The sequence below is a fragment of the Daphnia carinata genome, chromosome 8 (genome assembly GCF_022539665.2).
Source record: "Daphnia carinata strain CSIRO-1 chromosome 8, CSIRO_AGI_Dcar_HiC_V3, whole genome shotgun sequence".
In the NCBI taxonomy this organism is placed as follows: Eukaryota; Metazoa; Arthropoda; class Branchiopoda; order Diplostraca; family Daphniidae; genus Daphnia; species Daphnia carinata.
Window position 1 is genome coordinate 7,319,286 of NC_081338.1, and position 17,669 is coordinate 7,336,954.

A 17,669-nucleotide genomic window follows, 5' to 3' on the forward strand; every position below is an offset into this window, starting at 1 on the left:
GGGGTTCTTCCCAATTTTAGTTCTGATCGGCCAAGTTTTCTGCTTAACGGTAGGCCAAAAAAATAACGCCCATGAATCCCTCCACCGTAGTGCACATAAATTTTCACCCTGAAAAATGTCTAGGGCAATATCAAAAATCTTAAGAACACGACGTATAGCCTACAGGTGTAAAGAGAATAAATGAGGCCAAAGGGACAGAGGCAATTTTAACCTGATTGTTGAGATGTGTCCGTAAATTACGACAACTGTCCATTCACTTTAATTTGCGTTTTCTTCCCTGAAATTCTGTCAGGCAAGTTTCAAAATTTTAACGGGATGATTATGTATATTGCCATACGGTACAAAGCAGAAGGTTTGTGGGGAAAATGTAGTTTTACTCAGCTCCAACCTGCCGGGTAAAAAGAAAATTCAATTTTGATGTTCAATGACAAAGCAGCTGTGTTAACACTGAGTTAAATCTACCATAAAGGATTGGGTGGTGCCGCTGTAAGGAACAATGCTAGCGTCTATGTTTTTATAATGACCAAAATGCGAGATGCGATATTCGCCTTCTGGAGTGTCGGCTGGCACAATCCAGCGTAGGTGAGCTTCGCTTTGTCCAACACCTGACGTTTTTTCCCAAAAGAAGCTGTAAAGAAATGAAATAATTAGGAAACATCCTCAGTGCTCTCCCATCACCGTTAAAGACGTGCGATTACAATGTATCGAAATGAGCGTCAGTTCGGATGACTTTCCATGAATCGTCTTCCTGTTTGGCCTCTACGTTCATAAACGTATTTTCAGTCATCAGATTATTGCGTGGATGTCCGGCCACCTTACGTTAAAGAATTATCGAATCAACAGTAAGGAAGATTAGATTTTTAAAAAGAATAAATCTAATTCTCACGAATGTCGCGGTCACAGTCTCATTTGGCCGAACGAACGGATAGGGTTGAACGATGCAATCACCGAATTTGTGCCCAAACGCCGGCCTGTCAAAAACGACGCCAGGGACGAGAGAGATCTGGGATTCCACTAAAAAGGGCGGTACTGGCCCACTTTCCAAGTCTTCATTCTATGAAAATGACAGCTCAAATTACCCCGACATTCAAAATAAGCGGCAATTCCAAACCATGAAAATGCTTCGCGTCAATTTCTTATATTGATCCAGGTGAGCGGACAAAGTATGTGGCCCGTAAAGGACTGATCCGGCTTCGTACCGTTGCATCTAAATTCGCGTCGCCATTCAGAATAAACGTTCATTGAAGTCTCAAATAGATGATTGTGTTTACCTGATATTCTTCGAAAGTGGTGATGTAATGCGTGTACACATTTGAAAGTCCAGCAATAACTGTTTTTATATTAGACGGACCACCGTTGTTAATGGCTTCAGAATTTAGAGCTTCACGAAGACGTCTTCCCGCCATAGTAGTGAATTCACCCGGAACGGCAGCGATCATCAGTTGTCCAATCCGCAACAGCTGCGTTTCTGCAATGCTTGGATGCCAAGCGTACGGCCAGCTTAACTACCCAGCACATGCATTTTCGTAATGAAAAACAAACAGTTTCGTTTAATAGGCAAATCATCACTCTACCCTAGTGATTTTAACACAATAATTAGCGTTACCAAAAATAGAAGATTCAGAAGTTATTGGAATCAATTTGAAGGAAGTCCTTTCAATCAATCCATTTTAAGACGGATTAACGCACACTAAAATAATTATCAAACCCCATTTTTTAAAATGAAAAATGGGATCGCGGTGCCTTAAAATGCGCCGTTACATTTGTGTTACTACACCCGCCATGGCGTAGTAACGAGACAGCTAGTGGACTGTTGTCCTCCCCCGACAACGAAGCTAGTCATAAAGCTTAAAGTGGTTGTGAAAGGGTGTTATGAACGCAATTAGATCGGAACGAGGATCAAAAGTTTCCCACAAAACGTGGAGTTATCTTTAAGGCCAGTGGCTTACGTGACAAAAGAATTCGGGTGTGTGTGTGTGACTCGAACACGCGTGACCGGTACTACAAGAACCAGCCCAAACCAGTTAAGGAAAAGGGATCAACTTATGTACTTATTTCTGCAAACTTCTTTTTGTTTTAAACACAATAATTATGGAAAAAAGAAAAGGTAAGAACTAACCTCTCCGGTGGAAAGTAAAACAGGTTTGGGAGCGTGGCATTTTTTAACCTCTTCACTTGGCTCAACCAACGCCGTAGCGACGAGGTTCCAAAAATCGTTACCGGAAGTCGTGCCTTGCGTAAAGTCGAACGCTCCAGCACCATCAACGCACCCAGCTGCGAACGCATAGCCTAAAGCTGGGGTGCATAATTGCACCTTTGAAAAAAAAAACGTTTAATTTCTCACAATTGTCCATTTGTTTAAATGAATTCCTTACAGTGGTTGGCCCATTAACAGCATCTTCGATCTGGACGGTATAATTGGTCATATTGACATATTGATGTGCAAATTGAACGGGACCTTCAAGCGGTTCTAGCTCCGAATTATCTTTGTCATACATACTCTGCCATTAATTAAAAAAAAACGAATGGGAAATGTATAAAAATGGTTTCAAAAGACGTTTGTTTAATGATTACCCAAGCTTTCTGGAACTGTTTTTCTCCAATAATTCGGGTACTGTCGACCATATCTTTTCCGGGTCCGAAGGCGATGCATAGCTGCGATCGGTTATTGCATGTTGAGCTTACGAAATCACATGGAAATCCGGTATCAATGCACCTGGCTCCCATCGTATTTGGTGACACATCTCCAAGATTAGAACTGGCGAACGCTGCCACAAATGGACCCTATGAACAGTTGCGTGAATTTCGAACTGTTTAGTGTTTAAATACAATATTTGAAAACGGACTTTGCCCGGCATGATTTCAGCTCCATTGACAGCCCCTTCGAACAGCAATCCAGCGTAGCCCTTGTTGTCTGATGAAATGTATTGATTGGTTTTATTCATACTGGTGAGATGGACAGCGTACCAGTTGATTACTCCAAGTGGCTCGCCTTCGAGCGAAACGAATTTGAGCTGGACCATATCCTTGTCCGTGTTGTAAGTGTACCTGTAATTATTTCATTTATAATTCTGCTAAATTGAAAATTTGACTGTGTCACACTGACTTGGCTCTTTCATGTGCTGGATTATTGAGATATGAAGAAGGGCTGCGGTTGATGTTTGCATCGATTAGCGTATCTTTCGCATAATAAATATTGGCTGGTTTCGTATTATCGTGGGCGCGATCAATGCTCTTGAAACATTACAACGGGAAAAGATGAGTTTATAGCACAGACGGTGATCCCGTTACAGTTTGTTTTGTTTTTACCAGAAAAATACCATCCACCAGCGCATCGAAAGATTGTTGGACCCATCCTTTACTGGTAATGATTAAAAGTACATATTGGAGATAGCCACCCGGTCCCGAATGCGTGTGCGTTCCACTGATGACAACGTTCTTGGCCGAATACGTGTCTTTGTACTTGGCCTCTAGTCGCTTCACGACCTACATTCGTTTAAAAAGACAAACGATTAATAACAGACGACCTGTGCGCTAAAAAAAAAAAATAAACCATTATAGATTCGCGAAAAAAATTATTAACGCATTGCCAATTTTATGTCTATAACTGTTAAAAATAATTCGACAATGGGAATTTTCCAAATAAAAACAAAACAAACAACGGGATTTCTAGCCAGCGGGTTTTTGTATGTTGCTGGTAGGTTTAGGTCATCAATGAGTGGCCTAAGGATACGTGACTTACACAGACGCACACATGTAAGCTACACAGCCCGCCTGTGCATTTTCAAAGGCGATGACCTTCTCTCAAGTTCGCCTCCATACAAGATGTAGAGATATCCCAGCAGGCAAAATGGGCATTCTCGGGTTTTGTATTTGAAAAATGAAGGGGTCACGTCTGCGAGAATGATTAAAAATGTTTCTCTCCCGTCCGCAGCTTAACGGAAGGGGAAAGAGAACTCCAGATTCTAATTCCGAGCCGGTTGTTGTTGACCGAATTTCCTATATCTACAGGGATTAAAAACTGTGACACGGCCGCGTAACGAAAACATACAGGTTTTCTAATTCATTATTCAAAAAATAAAATATCTCAGCAGGGAGAAAGTAGGACCTCGAATTCGTCAAGTATTCCACACACAAAAATTGGACAAAAAGGAGAAACAAGTGACAACAGAGATTATTTTTTGGACCATACAGTAACATCGTCTATATCGCCCCCACTCCCATTTTGTTCGCTTCCGTACCATTGGATGAATTAATGAAGAAAGCAGTAGGCAACCCAAACGCAAGGGGAGACGGACGAGAGGGAGACTCGCATAAAGTAAACAAGTCTCATGTTACAAAGAAACGGGTCATAAACACAGTCTTGGAAATTTTTAGTTTAAAAAGATAAGAAATCTTTGGGTAAAAAAAAAATGGAAAATGCAATGACTTTTCGTACATTTCCTTTGGAAAGTGGAATTCCCCCTTGTTCAAAGAAAACACATGTCATGTCTTACTGATTGTGAAAGAACGATCGTCAAAATTCAGTCGCAAGGTAAAAGGCCGCTTTCTCTCTGGATAGCTCAGTGAACGGGCAGCGTACTCACGTAGGCTCTCTTCTTCCTTATTCTAGAAGGAAAATTCGGGCTGCGGGAGTCACGTAGGCAAACGTCCCCTTTCTCTCCCCTCCGCTACTTGAAGTTTGAAGAAGTTACAAACGCATCTGGAGCGCACGTCCTTAAATCTATTTACAATTTTCATGTGTTTGAGGGGACCAAAAATGGTGTATTTTTGTTTCTGGCTTCGTATTCTGGCTTGCTCGTGGTTACCCACTGTCCAACCGATTTGAAGAGAATTTCACCTTATAAATGCACTAATACAGTGATACGCAATGAAGAATAAAACCGCGATTAAACAAGAGAAAAAAAGAAAAATGAAAGGCTTCAAAAAAAAAAATGCTAGGAAGAAGATTATGTTCGTTATGTGGGTAATTGGTGCGCGAAGAGAGAGAGCCCCGTTAGGGTAGAAAGAGGGCGGGACTAGACACATACGCACTGTCCGTGATTATACATATATACATCCGCACGTCCCACGTGTAACTCTGCAAGACTTCTAGTTGCCTACCGACCACAGTCGGCTAAACTTGACTTTCCTGGACGATCAACTGCCGTTTTTTTTCTGTTTGTTTACGTACGCAAGTGCGATTCGTACTAGTTCAGTTGTTTTTCTAAACGAGGACGTACATTCATCCAGACGACTCCATCTTATCAGTTAACGTAAGTCAACAATTTATGTCTAGCTGATGTTATCACAAAAATTGCTACAGCACGAAACTTTACTTCAAGTAACAAATCGTAGGGATATTGTTTTTCGGAAAACATATAATTATTTAGTTTTGAAAAAATAAAGAGGTTTAAAAGTTGACCGTTCAGGAAGAAGACTTAGGATATTTAGGTCAGCCCGTCTGAGGGCCCCATGTCGGTGAAAGCAGCATATATTAGGGGCTTCTATAATAAATACGATTGGGGTAGAGATATTTCTTTTTTGTGAAGACGAGTGAAAGTAGAGGAGCGCTACTTTTCACATTTTTCGTCCACTCCTTTCCCAGAAAAAGAAAATGACCCGCTAGCAATGTTTTCTTTCACGCACGTACACCATACGGAGAAAAGATATTCGTATAATAAACTCACCTCGGTTTTGACGGCTTGGTCGATCATACAAACATCGGCACTAACAAAGACAACGCGGTTGTTGCTATCGTCGATCACGAACGCTCTCGAATACAGACGTGTGTGGATTCCGGAAGTCAGCGGTGAGGGACTGGCGTATCCCATCTGGCATGGTGGAGAAAAAAAAAATTTATATTGAAAGGCTACGGATGATTGATAATAAAGGAGAAACAAAATTCCAAATGTTGAATGAGGAAACTATTGTCAGCAGTTGGAAAACCACATTTTCTACGTTATGTTTCATATTGGTTAGACCGTAAGGCTTCCTACAATTGTCTTTCTTTGTCTGGCAAATAATGCAAGAAAAATTTTCACTGGACATCATTCGAGGGATGGAAATCGAAAACAAAATACGTTGGATGACACACTTTCACCACAAGCAAACAGCTGACGACTACTGCAAGTGTACACGACTACCTTTCACTCACAATCTGAACACGAGATGAAATTTGATGACATTTCAACATAGAAAGTGTTAGATGGAAACTTACCGTATTTATCTCAGCTGCAGGTCCAGTGATGTCAGCGATTCCAATGCCGACATCGTAGGTTGTTGGATCGGCAGTACATGCATAGAAGAAAATGGCGACCACGATCAAAAGCTTCATTGTTTTTCAAGATCAGTCTTGGCATGGACTAAACATATGCACGATTTGTGTTCTCTTACAGTAGAGAACATTTCAAATGATAAGAGGGAGTTGGTACAGATTTTCTACTTGATATGGCTTTGGAATCGACATCTTATCAAAAACAAATGACATGTAGAATTGAAGATGTAAGCCGTACGTGAACTTTGGAAATCTGTAATCTGTTTAATGACTTCGTTAAGCTTCTTCGATTTTAAACTTTTATCAAGTTTTGACCCTCTAATGCCGGCCACGTCATTCAGTCAATTGCTTAAATTTGCAATAGATGAGCATCTGTGGTAAATTGCTAATGTGTGTAGCCTCAAGCTACCTAGCAGACGGATTCTCAAGGACGGTGCTACAAAACTCCGCCCTTGCTGTCAAAGAGATGTTTCGTATGTGCGTACGTGCCATTATGTCTTCAGTCTTTCAAGAGTTTTTCCGCCGTTAGTTTCACTGCCCTTTTTTGACCTATCCCTGCAAAATTTTGCTCACGAGCCTCCCGAGGCATTGAGCAAGACTTTGATGAAATAAAAAAATCTCGTCATTTAACATATTTGCCATAGTATTATATATTTGCCAAACGCGCCCCTCCCCACAGAAAGTATAACATTGGACTTATAGCTTATTTTTCTTTTTTATTGACTACATTATTTTTTGACAGGAATTTTAACAGGCATCAACATGCATATCATTACCTTTATACCAGTGCTCTTCCTGCTAATGCAACCAATTGTTATTTATGGCGAAGTTTTCACTGCCTTGGTGGACATGGAGGGCCTCGTCTCGACTGAGCTGGAACTTGTAAGGCACCTTGACAATTACATTCAAGCTGAAGAGACAAGGCTGAAGCAACTGAGAAAGTAAGAATGCAACAGGTTTCAATCTAATGGCTTATTTAATGTAATGTATTGTTTTTTTATACAAGATATTTGGAAGAATATGAAAGCATATATCAAGAAGCCAGTGCAGATGTCACCAAATACTTGGCCAATCCCATCAATGCTTATTTGCTTGTCAAACGTCTTACTGCTGACTGGAAGCAGGTAGAAGGAGTCATGACCCAGAACGTTGGCCCTGGTATTTTTTAAAAATATTTTTTGTTTTTTTTTTCACATTTTTAATTGCTATTGTTCTTCCACAGCCTTTGTTCACAATATCACCCAGCACCGTGGTGTGTTACGTTTCCCGTCCGATGAGGACTTGAACGGAGCTGCTGTAGCTCTAATGCGGCTGCAAGATACTTACAAATTGGATACCCACGCTTTAGCCGAAGGAAAGCTCCTTGGCAAGAAGTATTCTCGTCAGCTTACTGGTAATATAAATTGCCCTGGCAATTTTTGCATTTAGTTACATTAAACATCATCAATTGTATAGCTGGTGATTGTTGGGAACTGGGTCGTCAGTCTTACAACAACGGCGATCATTACCACACTGTTCTGTGGATGGGAGAAGCTTTGAACAAGTACGAAGCCGAGTCAAACAAAACTGTCACTCGCCAAGACATCCTCGAATATTTGGCCTTCTCTACCTTCAAACAAGGTAAATCGAGTGTTAATCCATTTGCCGCATAATACTGACTGTTTAAATGCAGGTAATGTCAAGGAGGCTCTGCAGTTGACCCACGAGCTGCTTAAAATTGTTCCATTCCACCAGCGTGCTCTTGGAAACAAAAAATACTACGAAGATCTCCTTCGCCAACAGGGAGTTATTCAGCGTCGTGGAGAAACTGGAGAGTATGTCCAATCGCTAGATTGCTTCTTATATACTAAGGTTTTATCATGCTGGCTTTGTCTTTAGCGTTGATAACATGATCATGGATGAACCGTTTAACACTGCCAACTTGAAGCTGACCAAGCCGAGTGATCAGTTACCCGAACGCGAAAACTACGAAAAGCTTTGCAGGTAATATTTTCATAAAGTTTTACATTCGCTCTTTTAAAAAAACTGTTCCATTTCAGAGGTGAGAAATTGATGGATCCTAAAGTTGAAGGCCGTCTGCGATGCCGCCTTGTAACCAACAACGTGCCCTTTTACTACATTCAACCTATCAAGATGGAAGAAGCGAACCATAAACCACTGATTGTTATTTATCACGATGTCATATCCGACGATGAGATGGAGACTGTTAAGAAGATGGCCCAACCTAGGGTATTTCTTTATATTCATAGAATGAACCCGACGCAAAGTACAATTATTTTGTTTTCTGTAATAGTTTAAACGAGCCACCGTACAGAACAGTGTGACTGGTAACCTCGAACCAGCCAACTATCGCATTTCCAAATCAGCCTGGTTGAAGAGTGAAGAACACGACCATATCTTCAAGGTAAGTTCAAGCTGCAAATAAAACTTAAATGTTCTTCTACTAAGATATTTTACTAAATTCTTGTAGGTTACCCGCCGTGTTGGTGATATTACTGGGCTAGATATGGCCACAGCCGAGGATCTCCAAGTAGTCAACTACGGCATCGGTGGACATTACGAGCCACATTTCGATTACGCCAGGGTATTGAAATTTTCTTAACCTAACCGTCTTGAGATATTTGACGTTTTATGCAGTCAATTTTTCGTACGTTTTCTACAATTTCTTAAACTATTATTTCTTTGGCGATTTGCGTGGGCTTAAGCCTTCGGAGGTTAAAGCCTTTCAAGGACTTGGCACTGGCAATCGCATCGCAACATGGCTGATGTATGTAAGTGCCAAATTTATTAACTGTTATTTTGTTTTTTTGCTTGTGGTTATTCCCTCCCGTGCGTGCATTCCATCGGCGGCCACAGAAAGAGGAAGTCAACGCCTTCAAAGATTTGGGATGGGGCAATCGTATTGCCACTTGGCTGTTCTACGTGAGTTTCAACACTTGCACTCGTAGCAAAAAACGCACCCCCTTTCCAAATCACAGCTGGTCACTAGTCGAATTTTTTGGACACATTTTTCATTTGCATGTGACAGTCAATATTGAATGCTATTACTCCTTTTCTTTCTTTCACGTTCCAAATGGTTTGGTTGTGGATAGTGAAGCGTTCATGATTTTGAATGGTGATGGTGTTCCTGCTGAAGTTTATGAGCCAGTTCAGCTAGATATTTAACTTTTTTACTTTTATATTCATTAGATGAGTGACGTCGAGGCTGGTGGCGCGACCGTCTTCCCCAAACTGAACCTGGCCCTATGGCCACAAAAAGGAAGTGCCGCCTTCTGGTACAACTTGCATGCTAATGGTGAAGGTAATGAGCTGACCCGCCATGCTGCCTGTCCCGTCCTTACTGGATCCAAATGGGGTATGAAATTCTTTCGTAAGTTTAATGTTTATGGCAAATCTTAACATTTTGTTATTGTTTTCAGTATCCAACAAATGGATTCATGAACGAAACCAAGAATTCCGTCATCCTTGCGGTTTGAAATACGATACCGGAATTTAGTTTTATACCAGTTAAAAAAAAGCAATCTCATGTCTTTCTACTCAATTTTCTTTTCTGCCGCGGCATAATCTCGTCTTTGTTTCTGAATTTGAAGGCGCGTGAAACCAAAACTATATCTTAATTCCTATATTTACGAATATTGGTTTCTAAATTTTTCCTATATAGCACTCTTCTGGATTGTTCGTCATCATCAATTCTGATAAACGACCAACGTTCATCGATGGGGGTCCTGTTTCATGAAATTTTCTGCGGGATCGGATCATATTTTTGTTGTTTTTTTTATTTTCTGTTTACCCACAAGTGTCTAATACAGTGTGCCATGTCAAAATGCTGTACATGCTTTTTAAGGTAGCAACCTTAATATGTTCTGACATCTTTTCTATGTATTTTGGTCCAACACACTACATGAATTCCAGGGCTTTTGAACTGATAACGACAGCAACATAGGAATAACGAACGCAAGAGAATTCTCGTAAAATATAGTGCATCATAAATATTACAGAGCTGGCGGAGGAATGAGGGCCCTCTAAGATTTAATTAATTTTTATGGCTGTTACCTTCTAATTGTGGCGATGGAAGAATGGATGCACAATCGAGGCTGTGATTGCAACTGCACGTCTCGGTACAAGTGGCCAGGGTAAAAGTTCAAGAGTGCAATGGTTGTAAACGAACTTACGTGTCGTCATTCTTTCCAGGTAATTCTCCACTTGAAGAGTTTATTCAAGGGACTTTTTGTTGGCAGGGAAATATTTTAGCACTATCGGGGGTCATGTCCAATAAGGTCGTAGCAGACTACTGATTTGGGCAGATAGACAATGACTTTGTTGTTGTTGTCGTTACTTTATCTGTCTGGTTACTCTCCAAGAAATAAGATGGCGCCCTCCTGCAACTCATGTTTATTTATTTCTTAGCACAACAGTTCTTCGATTAAACGAAACAAACCATCCACCAGCTGGCCGAAGAAACCACAAGACCTTGTAAGATATCCATCACCATACAAACGCTATTGCCTATCAGGTGCTTTTCAACAGAATTTTTTTATTTTTTTCCGGCTGTCCTATTAAATGTGGTATGGAGTCACGCCTCACAAAACTTTGTGTCTTTCTGCACAGTTACTGTATGCCGAAATATTTTCTTTTTCTGGTCGAATGACTTCACCATACCGAATTTCGAGTCGGTTCCTACCTCACGTCAGACACTGGTGAGCAATTAGCATCATCACGTCCCATTATTAATAACCCTTAAATTGTAAAAAATTTCCTAAAAATGGGAGTTAAGAATTTTTTACATGCTGCCTGTAAAAAAACGCCATTTTGAATAGTTTATGTTGACAACTTCAAATGGATTGCATCTACGTCGTTGTCCAACTTTGTTGCAAAACGTGAATCACAGAGCTATTTTATCACGAAAGAATACAAATGTATACATGCTAATCACGTCTACAACATTGCTTGTTTTAGAAAGAGAAAAGGCCAAGAATAAAATAAATCAAGAAATTTGGAGCAGAAACCTTGTCCCTTTTTAGAGTTTCAATATGTTCATTTCGACGGAAGTGCCCAATTCCGCAAACTGACCATGTTCTTTATTTAGTAAAAACAAAATGGCAGTACCGTTGTGCAGTTGTTACGTCCAAAGGAAACTAACGTTTACCTTAATAAAGGAAAATCGACAGTGTGCAGGGAATCAGAAGACGAAAGATTAGAATATCGGGTTCCACATTATTGATGGATTTTATTATATGTTAACTTATAAAAATGTCTCATAATAAAAACAATAAAACTGTAAGCCAATTCGATTCTATCCCGCTGGACTGCCTGAAGGGACCTTACCTACAACAGGTGTGATTTAGTTAGCATGGTAAAGGCGTGTCGATTGATATTCACACATCTATAAACATGATAAATAAATATAGAGTCTATCCGTCATCATTAATGATCCTGATGTATGCCTCTACTATTTCCTGTCTACAGTCGTATCAATTATGAGTGTACAGTCATGTCTAATTTCCTCCCACGTACAGGATGTATCCATTATTCTCCATTAGAGTGTAACGCTTGTGACGTAAGTTTGTACATCCATGGTACTCAATGGCCTATTTTCAACGTCGTCCCCCACCTGCTGAAAGGATTTGACGTAGAGTTATGTTGCGTGGTACGTCCGTTACATGTGTTACGAGGGATATGACATAATGCATTTCCTTTCTTCCTGTTTCCAATGTATAGGTAAGCTATGACTGGCAAATGGGATTGAATCAATAGAACGTAGAAAGTGAGCTTTCTTTCATTATTTTCTTTTTTTCCGATATATTACCGGGTGAGAGTTGTACGCACTCCAACAGTGACTCTTCAGCTTAAAATGTTTAATTTGTGCATTGAATGATACAGCTAATGTCATCATATCCGGCGCTACGATACAATGTAAGGCTACAAGTACAATAACAAGACTCAATACCAGTAATGGTATTAAAGCTATTAAAATAAAGCATACTGAAAATGGCGACTAATTACATGGAAGTCGTAAATTACAGAGGACTTTCTGGTCTACCGCAATAGCACACAGCTGGAACACCCAATATGCATCCAGAGTTTTCCCAGCCATAGACTCAAACAAACAAATATATTTTTTTTCAACTGTTTCGATGACGGCGAAGGAATTTTCTTTGCTCAAAAACGAGAAATTTTTGTGTTTTCGACATTTTCGAAACTACGCCCTTTGGAAAGTCTGTCGTTCTGTCTAGTCACGTCAAAAACACCCACTAGTGAAAAACCTGGCACCTGAACTACTGATTAACATTTTTCATGCGATTTTTTTTTCTCTTGGAATTTTGGACGAAACGTGATGTCTCTCTGAAATTGTAAACTCATGGCCAGACATGACCACGTTCAGAAATTAACGAACATGACTGCACAATAACAAAAAGTTCAGTCCTCACCTGTCTTCGGGTGTTTTTGTAATTAATTAAATAAGCCTTTCACATTTGTTTATCCTTTTTCCACGATACAAATGATAGTTGTTCAATTTGCTATATTTTATGTAAAATAGTCAAATAAATAAATTTTCGTTGCTTGGTCAGGAATAAGGAAACGCATACCGCAATACTCGCATATATCGAGAAAAAGCTTTCCATATCCAAGGACTTCTATGCATGAAAGAAGCCATGACCTCAATTTTTATTGGTCACAAGTTCCGCATCCATAGCGTCTTCGGGCGCTGCATCATCATTTTGTGTCACATTCTCGATTTGGTTAGGTTGCCTCACGTCGCAGAACTACGTACGCACGATGCCGGGACCTGCCCAAAGAGGTGAAAAACCTCATTCAACCAATCGTTATCGGTTGAGCCTACTACCTCTTGTGTAAATGGTTGGGCTAACCCAGGTATTTGCGGCCTGAACTTGGTTATACTAGTAGAAAAAATCCAGTTGGTAACAGACGGCATTTTTGAGCTAAAAAAATGATGACGTACATCTCAACGGTTGGGAATACCGTTGATTTTGATCACCTTATATCGATCACTGTCTCTATCTGATTTGCAAAGGACTTAATCAAATGCAAAAAAAGTGGGCAATACCAATATATCAGACAGGTGATTAAAAAAGGATGCAGAAAATAGTCTAGTATTTTAGATCGAGAGTGGGAGGTACTTAAAGTTCGTTGGCCTTTCTAAATGAGTGTAGGAAAACAATACCTGGAGCAGCTTCGAAATCTTTAAGTTCATTGGCCGCAAGCCATGTCCCATTCTGCACTAGCCCAGACCGTGAAATTGTGAACACCCAAACGAAAAAAAAAAAACATAGAATTGCTACGCACCTTAATTTCACCTAGTGACGGATTTCTGGCAGTGTATTCCGCTATGCTTTTTATCGTAAAGCAATTCGTTGCTCGATAGTTTGTACTTTGCCAACGGTTCCAAGTTCTTACTTTCGCACGCCAGATCTTCAGTAGATCATTTATAATAAATACATTTGTTCCCTGAATTTGCTTTGATTTCCAAACTGCTCCTGCTATTGTGTAGTTTTACTGTTCACACGGTAGAACTAGTCACCTGAACAGGTAGACACTTTTGTTTGTGACAAAAGATTTCGAGTTTTGTAAAAGGTTGCACGTCAATCAACTTAGGCTTTTGAGTTAAGTTGAATAAAAGATTTAAATCAGTCAGCATTGTGATGTGCGAGTTTCGACCCGCATTTAAAAATCTAGCTTTAAAATTTAGTCCTTAGTTAAGCCGCTTACTTTAAAGTAAAAAATAGTTATCATAGAATTGTTGTATAAATAAGCGATAGAACTATTTACGAATGGCTCATTGTTTGTATTAGCCTACTAAACTCAGTCAAATAATGGTACAAAATATGATACAATCTTTGAGCAGTATAATTGTATTTTTTTTTCCTTATGATGTTGAATAATTTATTTTGTTGTTGAAATATTTTTGTAAAAAATTGACTCACTTTAACTACCTACAATTGCAGTCGAGTTTTTTTTATTCGTGGAATTAAACTCGTTTTGGATTTTAAAAAGAAATTTCTACAAAATAGTTTTTTCAAAGCGAGTAACAGAAAAAATCTAATTTCAAAAGAAAGATGGGCTATTTTTATCTCTCAGATATATCATTAAGTTGGTTGAAAACTTGACAAAGTCTAGAACCAAATGAGCTGATTGCAGTGAGCTAGCTAACAAAGAGCTTATTTTTACTGGCTTTTCTTCAGGCTGTCCACTTTGACGACGGATGAAACTTTCCGCAACGTGAAACGGGAAAGACAAATAATGAGGTATATTAAAGCCACGAAAAATGCCGTGTAAATGAACGTAACATCCATCGATTCCCGCTGGATAGGAGACAGGTGACAAGCAGCTGGCCGTAGATGGGCAGCCCCTCGATGACGGATGACGTACTCTATTGCGTGTACTGCACGCTCAAGGGGTCGACCCAGTTCAATTTGATCGCGCATCAAATAGGACAATTTCATGGCATTTTTCTTATACCTGTAACAACAATCAAATCATATAGAAAATAAAAATAAATTCTCAGTATAGTAGAATCCTACTTTGGATTGGTCACGATTTCTTGAATAGCATTGTACAGGATGTCTTCGGTCAATGTCTTCCAATCCAAACAGATAGCGTATCCGTCTCTTTCAGCTTTGACGACATAGTTCACCTGGTCTCCGAATACCGGAAAGCCGATCAAAGGCACACCACTCCACACTGTCTCTTGATTGCTGTACAGCCCACCGTGTGTCATTAGCAAGCGCATTTTAGGGTGTGCCAGTAGGTCTTGTAGCGGTGGAAGCCAGGTGGAAAGTTTCACATTGGCAGGTAGATCTTTCATACCCAACTCATCTTCCCACTTCCACAGGACACGGAACGGCAGGCGACTGAAAGCGGCCAAGAAAATTTTACGTGTCGCCTCCGGCATGCTCGCTCCTCGAAGAATAGAGCCGAAACTAAGGACAATAAATCCTGCATCGCCTGACCCATTGACGAAAGACTCGACTTCCTACTTTCGAAATTTTATACTTAACAATGTTTTTTTAAAACGTAAAATTTCATCGAGACTAAAATATTTAAACAAAAAAAAATATATATATCAAACCTGTGGCAATTCTTTGGGTGGAACTAAATGAAGACCTCCAACTTCAATGATCAATCCTGATTTGAAGTACTGATAATTGATAACTGGATGACTGTTGGTAATTAAGAGGCTCATGTTCCTTTCGATTTCCTTGACAGGTGAAAGGGCAACAGTCGAATTAATCCAAGCTTCTGCCGCAATTTGATCCACTCTGGGTAGGATGAACCAATCTCTGTAGTAGATGACCATCAGGTTGAGAAAAACATTGACCACCCGTTGAGGGAAGTTCATTTCTTCGGTGAAAGTCGTACAAAGGGCGGGGAACTGTTGAAACGACAAGGGGGAACAGGTGTAGTCCAACATCCAAGGTAGCGGAGGGAGGGCGCTCAGGTAGATAAAGGGCGCTTGAAAATGTTGAACCAACGGCAACATGCAGTCGTTCATGAATGTTTCTATAACGATCAGATCGAAATGCTCTTGGCTGGCAATCAACTGATGGAAGACGGGCTCTCTGTAAACCGCTTTGCATATGGTTGATAGTCGATCGGGTAATGTCAGCATAAGTGCGATGGGATTGTTGCTGTTGAAACCGATTTCATGGCGGCTGTTCATTTTGTGAAGCGAGGCCGAATGCAAGTGCGTTACGTTGGCTAGATCTTCTCTCGGAAATAAACCATTCCAATGAGTAATGGTGTGCCCGCGGCTGGCCAAAGCTTTTATGCTGTAGAAGAAGACGTGCGTATGGCTGTACGACGTGAACGGCGATAAGAATAGAATATTCGCAGCTGAAGCCACTTCTATGGCCAACCCGGCAATTAACCAAAGGACACCCGGAGCCAATTTCAACTTCATTTCCCGTTCACCAACCTGAAAAGAAGGAAAACGAGAATCATTTTAATTAGGTATTCTTCGCCAAAAAAAAAAAATAATCTGAGCAATAAATCAATTCCCCGTACAGACTAGTTGTCAAGAGTTATAAGGAACTGATGTAATTTCTGTTTGAAATTTATTGGTAGACCATAACGTGCCTCCCGCTAACGTGTTACCACACAAGGAAAGTGAGGTTTCTATTGCAACAAATCGATTCATTGTTAACATACTTTTTTTTTCTTCTCGTAATTACTTGAACAAACATTATGACACGAGTGTCACCAAGCGTTCTTTCTCAACTAGGTGTTAAGAATTACCTGCTTTCTCCATTAATAATTGCTCGTCTGGCACGCAAATCACGCACGACACAAAATTATACAACAACGTGTTCCATGTTTCTTTTTTACGACATTAGATTGCTGCTTTTCAAATTCTTGGAGACACGAGAACGTCGTCGGATTTCTTTTTGGCATAGCGACATAGTATATGGCAAGGAAAGCTTTAGTATTATGAACACATTAAAAACAAGTCCTTTCTGCAGTAACTGAGGAAGGATAGTGATCAAGGATTCAAATTACGACGTCTTTCTTTGTTGTTACTGATATCAGGTAGTAACCGAGAGATAACACGCTAAAATTTTAAGTCAATAAAAATTGCGCATTTTAAGACTTGAGGCGCTCCTTTTGAATATAATCAACACGTAAACGTCATTGCAAAAAAAAACAACTTTGGTAATAAGAGGCACTGAACTCAAACTGAAAATTAAAGTCACTTTACCCGCGTAAGGAAAATTGTTAGTTGTCTGGTTTGGCGCAAAAAGCAATGTTATTTAAATATTCCCGCCATGCTTCATTTATGCTATTATTTCAATCGCTTACAACTAGTTGTTACGAAAAAGAATACCGAAATAACAGCAAATTTCCGTTTTTGCATTCGAAAAATCCGCCCACAAACAAAAAACAAAGGGGGATGTTTGTAAGCTCGGTTTTAAAATCATATAATTTAATAGTCCAAATTGGTTTTACCTTCAGGACGATTCAACGAAGAAATGTCCAATCCGAAATCCGTTGGAGACGATAAAAACTAAAACACCAAGTCGAAGAAACTTCCTAAGAGACGAACGAGAAAGTTTAACAAACGGGAGTCTGTGCGTACACATCCGTCAACTTCAGAGTCAAGACGCGCTTTGAAGTTGAAGACTTTACCTGGGTTCAACATCAAGAGAGGTAGGTACCCGGCTGCGACCTAGGGCTGCCCATAGCTATAGCCTTAGGGCAACAGGAATTCCGTCTTCCTTGTCTTGGCTGGCGCCCTAATAAAGGAACTGCCGGCTTTTACTGACCTACACCAGTGCAGCCTGCCGAGATTTCAAAGTTGCCCATACTAAACCCATAGACGCATACATTTAACACTGCCCTCTGGGCGTATTTTTTTTTTTTTACTCAAATTAAGAAAACCAAATCCCTTTTTTGGAGA

General features: G+C 40.1%; 3 protein-coding genes across 6 annotated transcripts; 1 reads left to right on the forward strand and 2 right to left on the reverse strand.

The window, feature by feature from the left end:
- Positions 1 to 305: 305 nt before the first annotated feature.
- Positions 306 to 6,356, reverse strand: LOC130700407 (neutral ceramidase-like). Its single transcript, XM_057522443.1, has 14 exons — positions 6,200 to 6,356; positions 5,670 to 5,813; positions 3,310 to 3,486; positions 3,107 to 3,234; positions 2,847 to 3,048; positions 2,575 to 2,784; positions 2,376 to 2,501; positions 2,120 to 2,314; positions 1,272 to 1,505; positions 1,112 to 1,207; positions 887 to 1,054; positions 699 to 814; positions 463 to 628; positions 306 to 388 (listed from the first exon to the last, which is right to left on the reverse strand). Exons 1-14 carry the CDS (start codon positions 6,314 to 6,316, stop codon positions 374 to 376), a joined length of 2,094 nt encoding a protein of 697 aa, XP_057378426.1. The 5' UTR covers positions 6,317 to 6,356; the 3' UTR covers positions 306 to 373.
- LOC130700410 (prolyl 4-hydroxylase subunit alpha-1-like) lies at positions 5,098 to 10,080 on the forward strand. 4 transcript variants are annotated; one of them, XM_057522448.2, is made up of 13 exons: positions 5,098 to 5,255; positions 6,999 to 7,197; positions 7,263 to 7,414; positions 7,479 to 7,649; positions 7,712 to 7,876; positions 7,929 to 8,070; positions 8,135 to 8,239; positions 8,296 to 8,485; positions 8,550 to 8,660; positions 8,727 to 8,840; positions 9,113 to 9,178; positions 9,446 to 9,611; positions 9,676 to 10,080. In XM_057522448.2, the coding sequence occupies exons 2-13, from the start codon at positions 7,019 to 7,021 to the stop codon at positions 9,750 to 9,752; spliced, it is 1,638 nt and encodes a 545-aa protein (XP_057378431.1). In that variant the 5' UTR covers positions 5,098 to 5,255; positions 6,999 to 7,018; the 3' UTR covers positions 9,753 to 10,080. The 4 variants fall into 4 exon arrangements, with proteins under 4 accessions (XP_057378431.1, XP_057378430.1, XP_057378432.1 ...); XM_057522447.2 differs by having other exon boundaries at positions 5,099 to 5,255; positions 7,011 to 7,197; XM_057522449.2 differs by lacking the exon at positions 5,098 to 5,255 and adding an exon at positions 6,723 to 6,938.
- Positions 10,081 to 14,104: 4,024 nt separating this feature from the next.
- On the reverse strand, positions 14,105 to 17,369 carry LOC130700414 (UDP-glycosyltransferase UGT5-like). Its single transcript, XM_057522456.2, has 4 exons — positions 17,219 to 17,369; positions 15,345 to 16,190; positions 14,797 to 15,248; positions 14,105 to 14,734 (listed from the first exon to the last, which is right to left on the reverse strand). Exons 2-4 carry the CDS (start codon positions 16,173 to 16,175, stop codon positions 14,440 to 14,442), a joined length of 1,578 nt encoding a protein of 525 aa, XP_057378439.1. The 5' UTR covers positions 16,176 to 16,190; positions 17,219 to 17,369; the 3' UTR covers positions 14,105 to 14,439.
- Positions 17,370 to 17,669: the final 300 nt, after the last annotated feature.

What these genes read in the sequence shown, in the direction of transcription:
- LOC130700407 (XM_057522443.1), bottom strand. Translation starts at nt 6,316, where the DNA reads ATGAAGCTTTTGATCGTGGTCGCCATTTTCTTCTATGCATGTACTGCC. An exon ending in AGACTGTGACCGCGACATTC is followed by an intron (nt 815 to 886) that starts GTGAGAATTAGA and finishes CTTTAACGTAAG; the next exon opens with GTGGCCGGACATCCACGCAA. An exon ending in GACGCTCATTTCGATACATT is followed by an intron (nt 629 to 698) that starts GTAATCGCACGT and finishes ATTTCTTTACAG; the next exon opens with CTTCTTTTGGGAAAAAACGT.
- LOC130700410 (XM_057522448.2), top strand. Translation starts at nt 7,019, where the DNA reads ATGCATATCATTACCTTTATACCAGTGCTCTTCCTGCTAATGCAACCA. An exon ending in AGAAGATGGCCCAACCTAGG is followed by an intron (nt 8,486 to 8,549) that starts GTATTTCTTTAT and finishes TTTCTGTAATAG; the next exon opens with TTTAAACGAGCCACCGTACA. An exon ending in CACATTTCGATTACGCCAGG is followed by an intron (nt 8,841 to 9,112) that starts GTATTGAAATTT and finishes CGGCGGCCACAG; the next exon opens with AAAGAGGAAGTCAACGCCTT.
- LOC130700414 (XM_057522456.2), bottom strand. Translation starts at nt 16,175, where the DNA reads ATGAAGTTGAAATTGGCTCCGGGTGTCCTTTGGTTAATTGCCGGGTTG. An exon ending in CACCCAAAGAATTGCCACAG is followed by an intron (nt 15,249 to 15,344) that starts GTTTGATATATA and finishes TTTCGAAAGTAG; the next exon opens with GAAGTCGAGTCTTTCGTCAA. An exon ending in GAAATCGTGACCAATCCAAA is followed by an intron (nt 14,735 to 14,796) that starts GTAGGATTCTAC and finishes TTGTTGTTACAG; the next exon opens with GTATAAGAAAAATGCCATGA.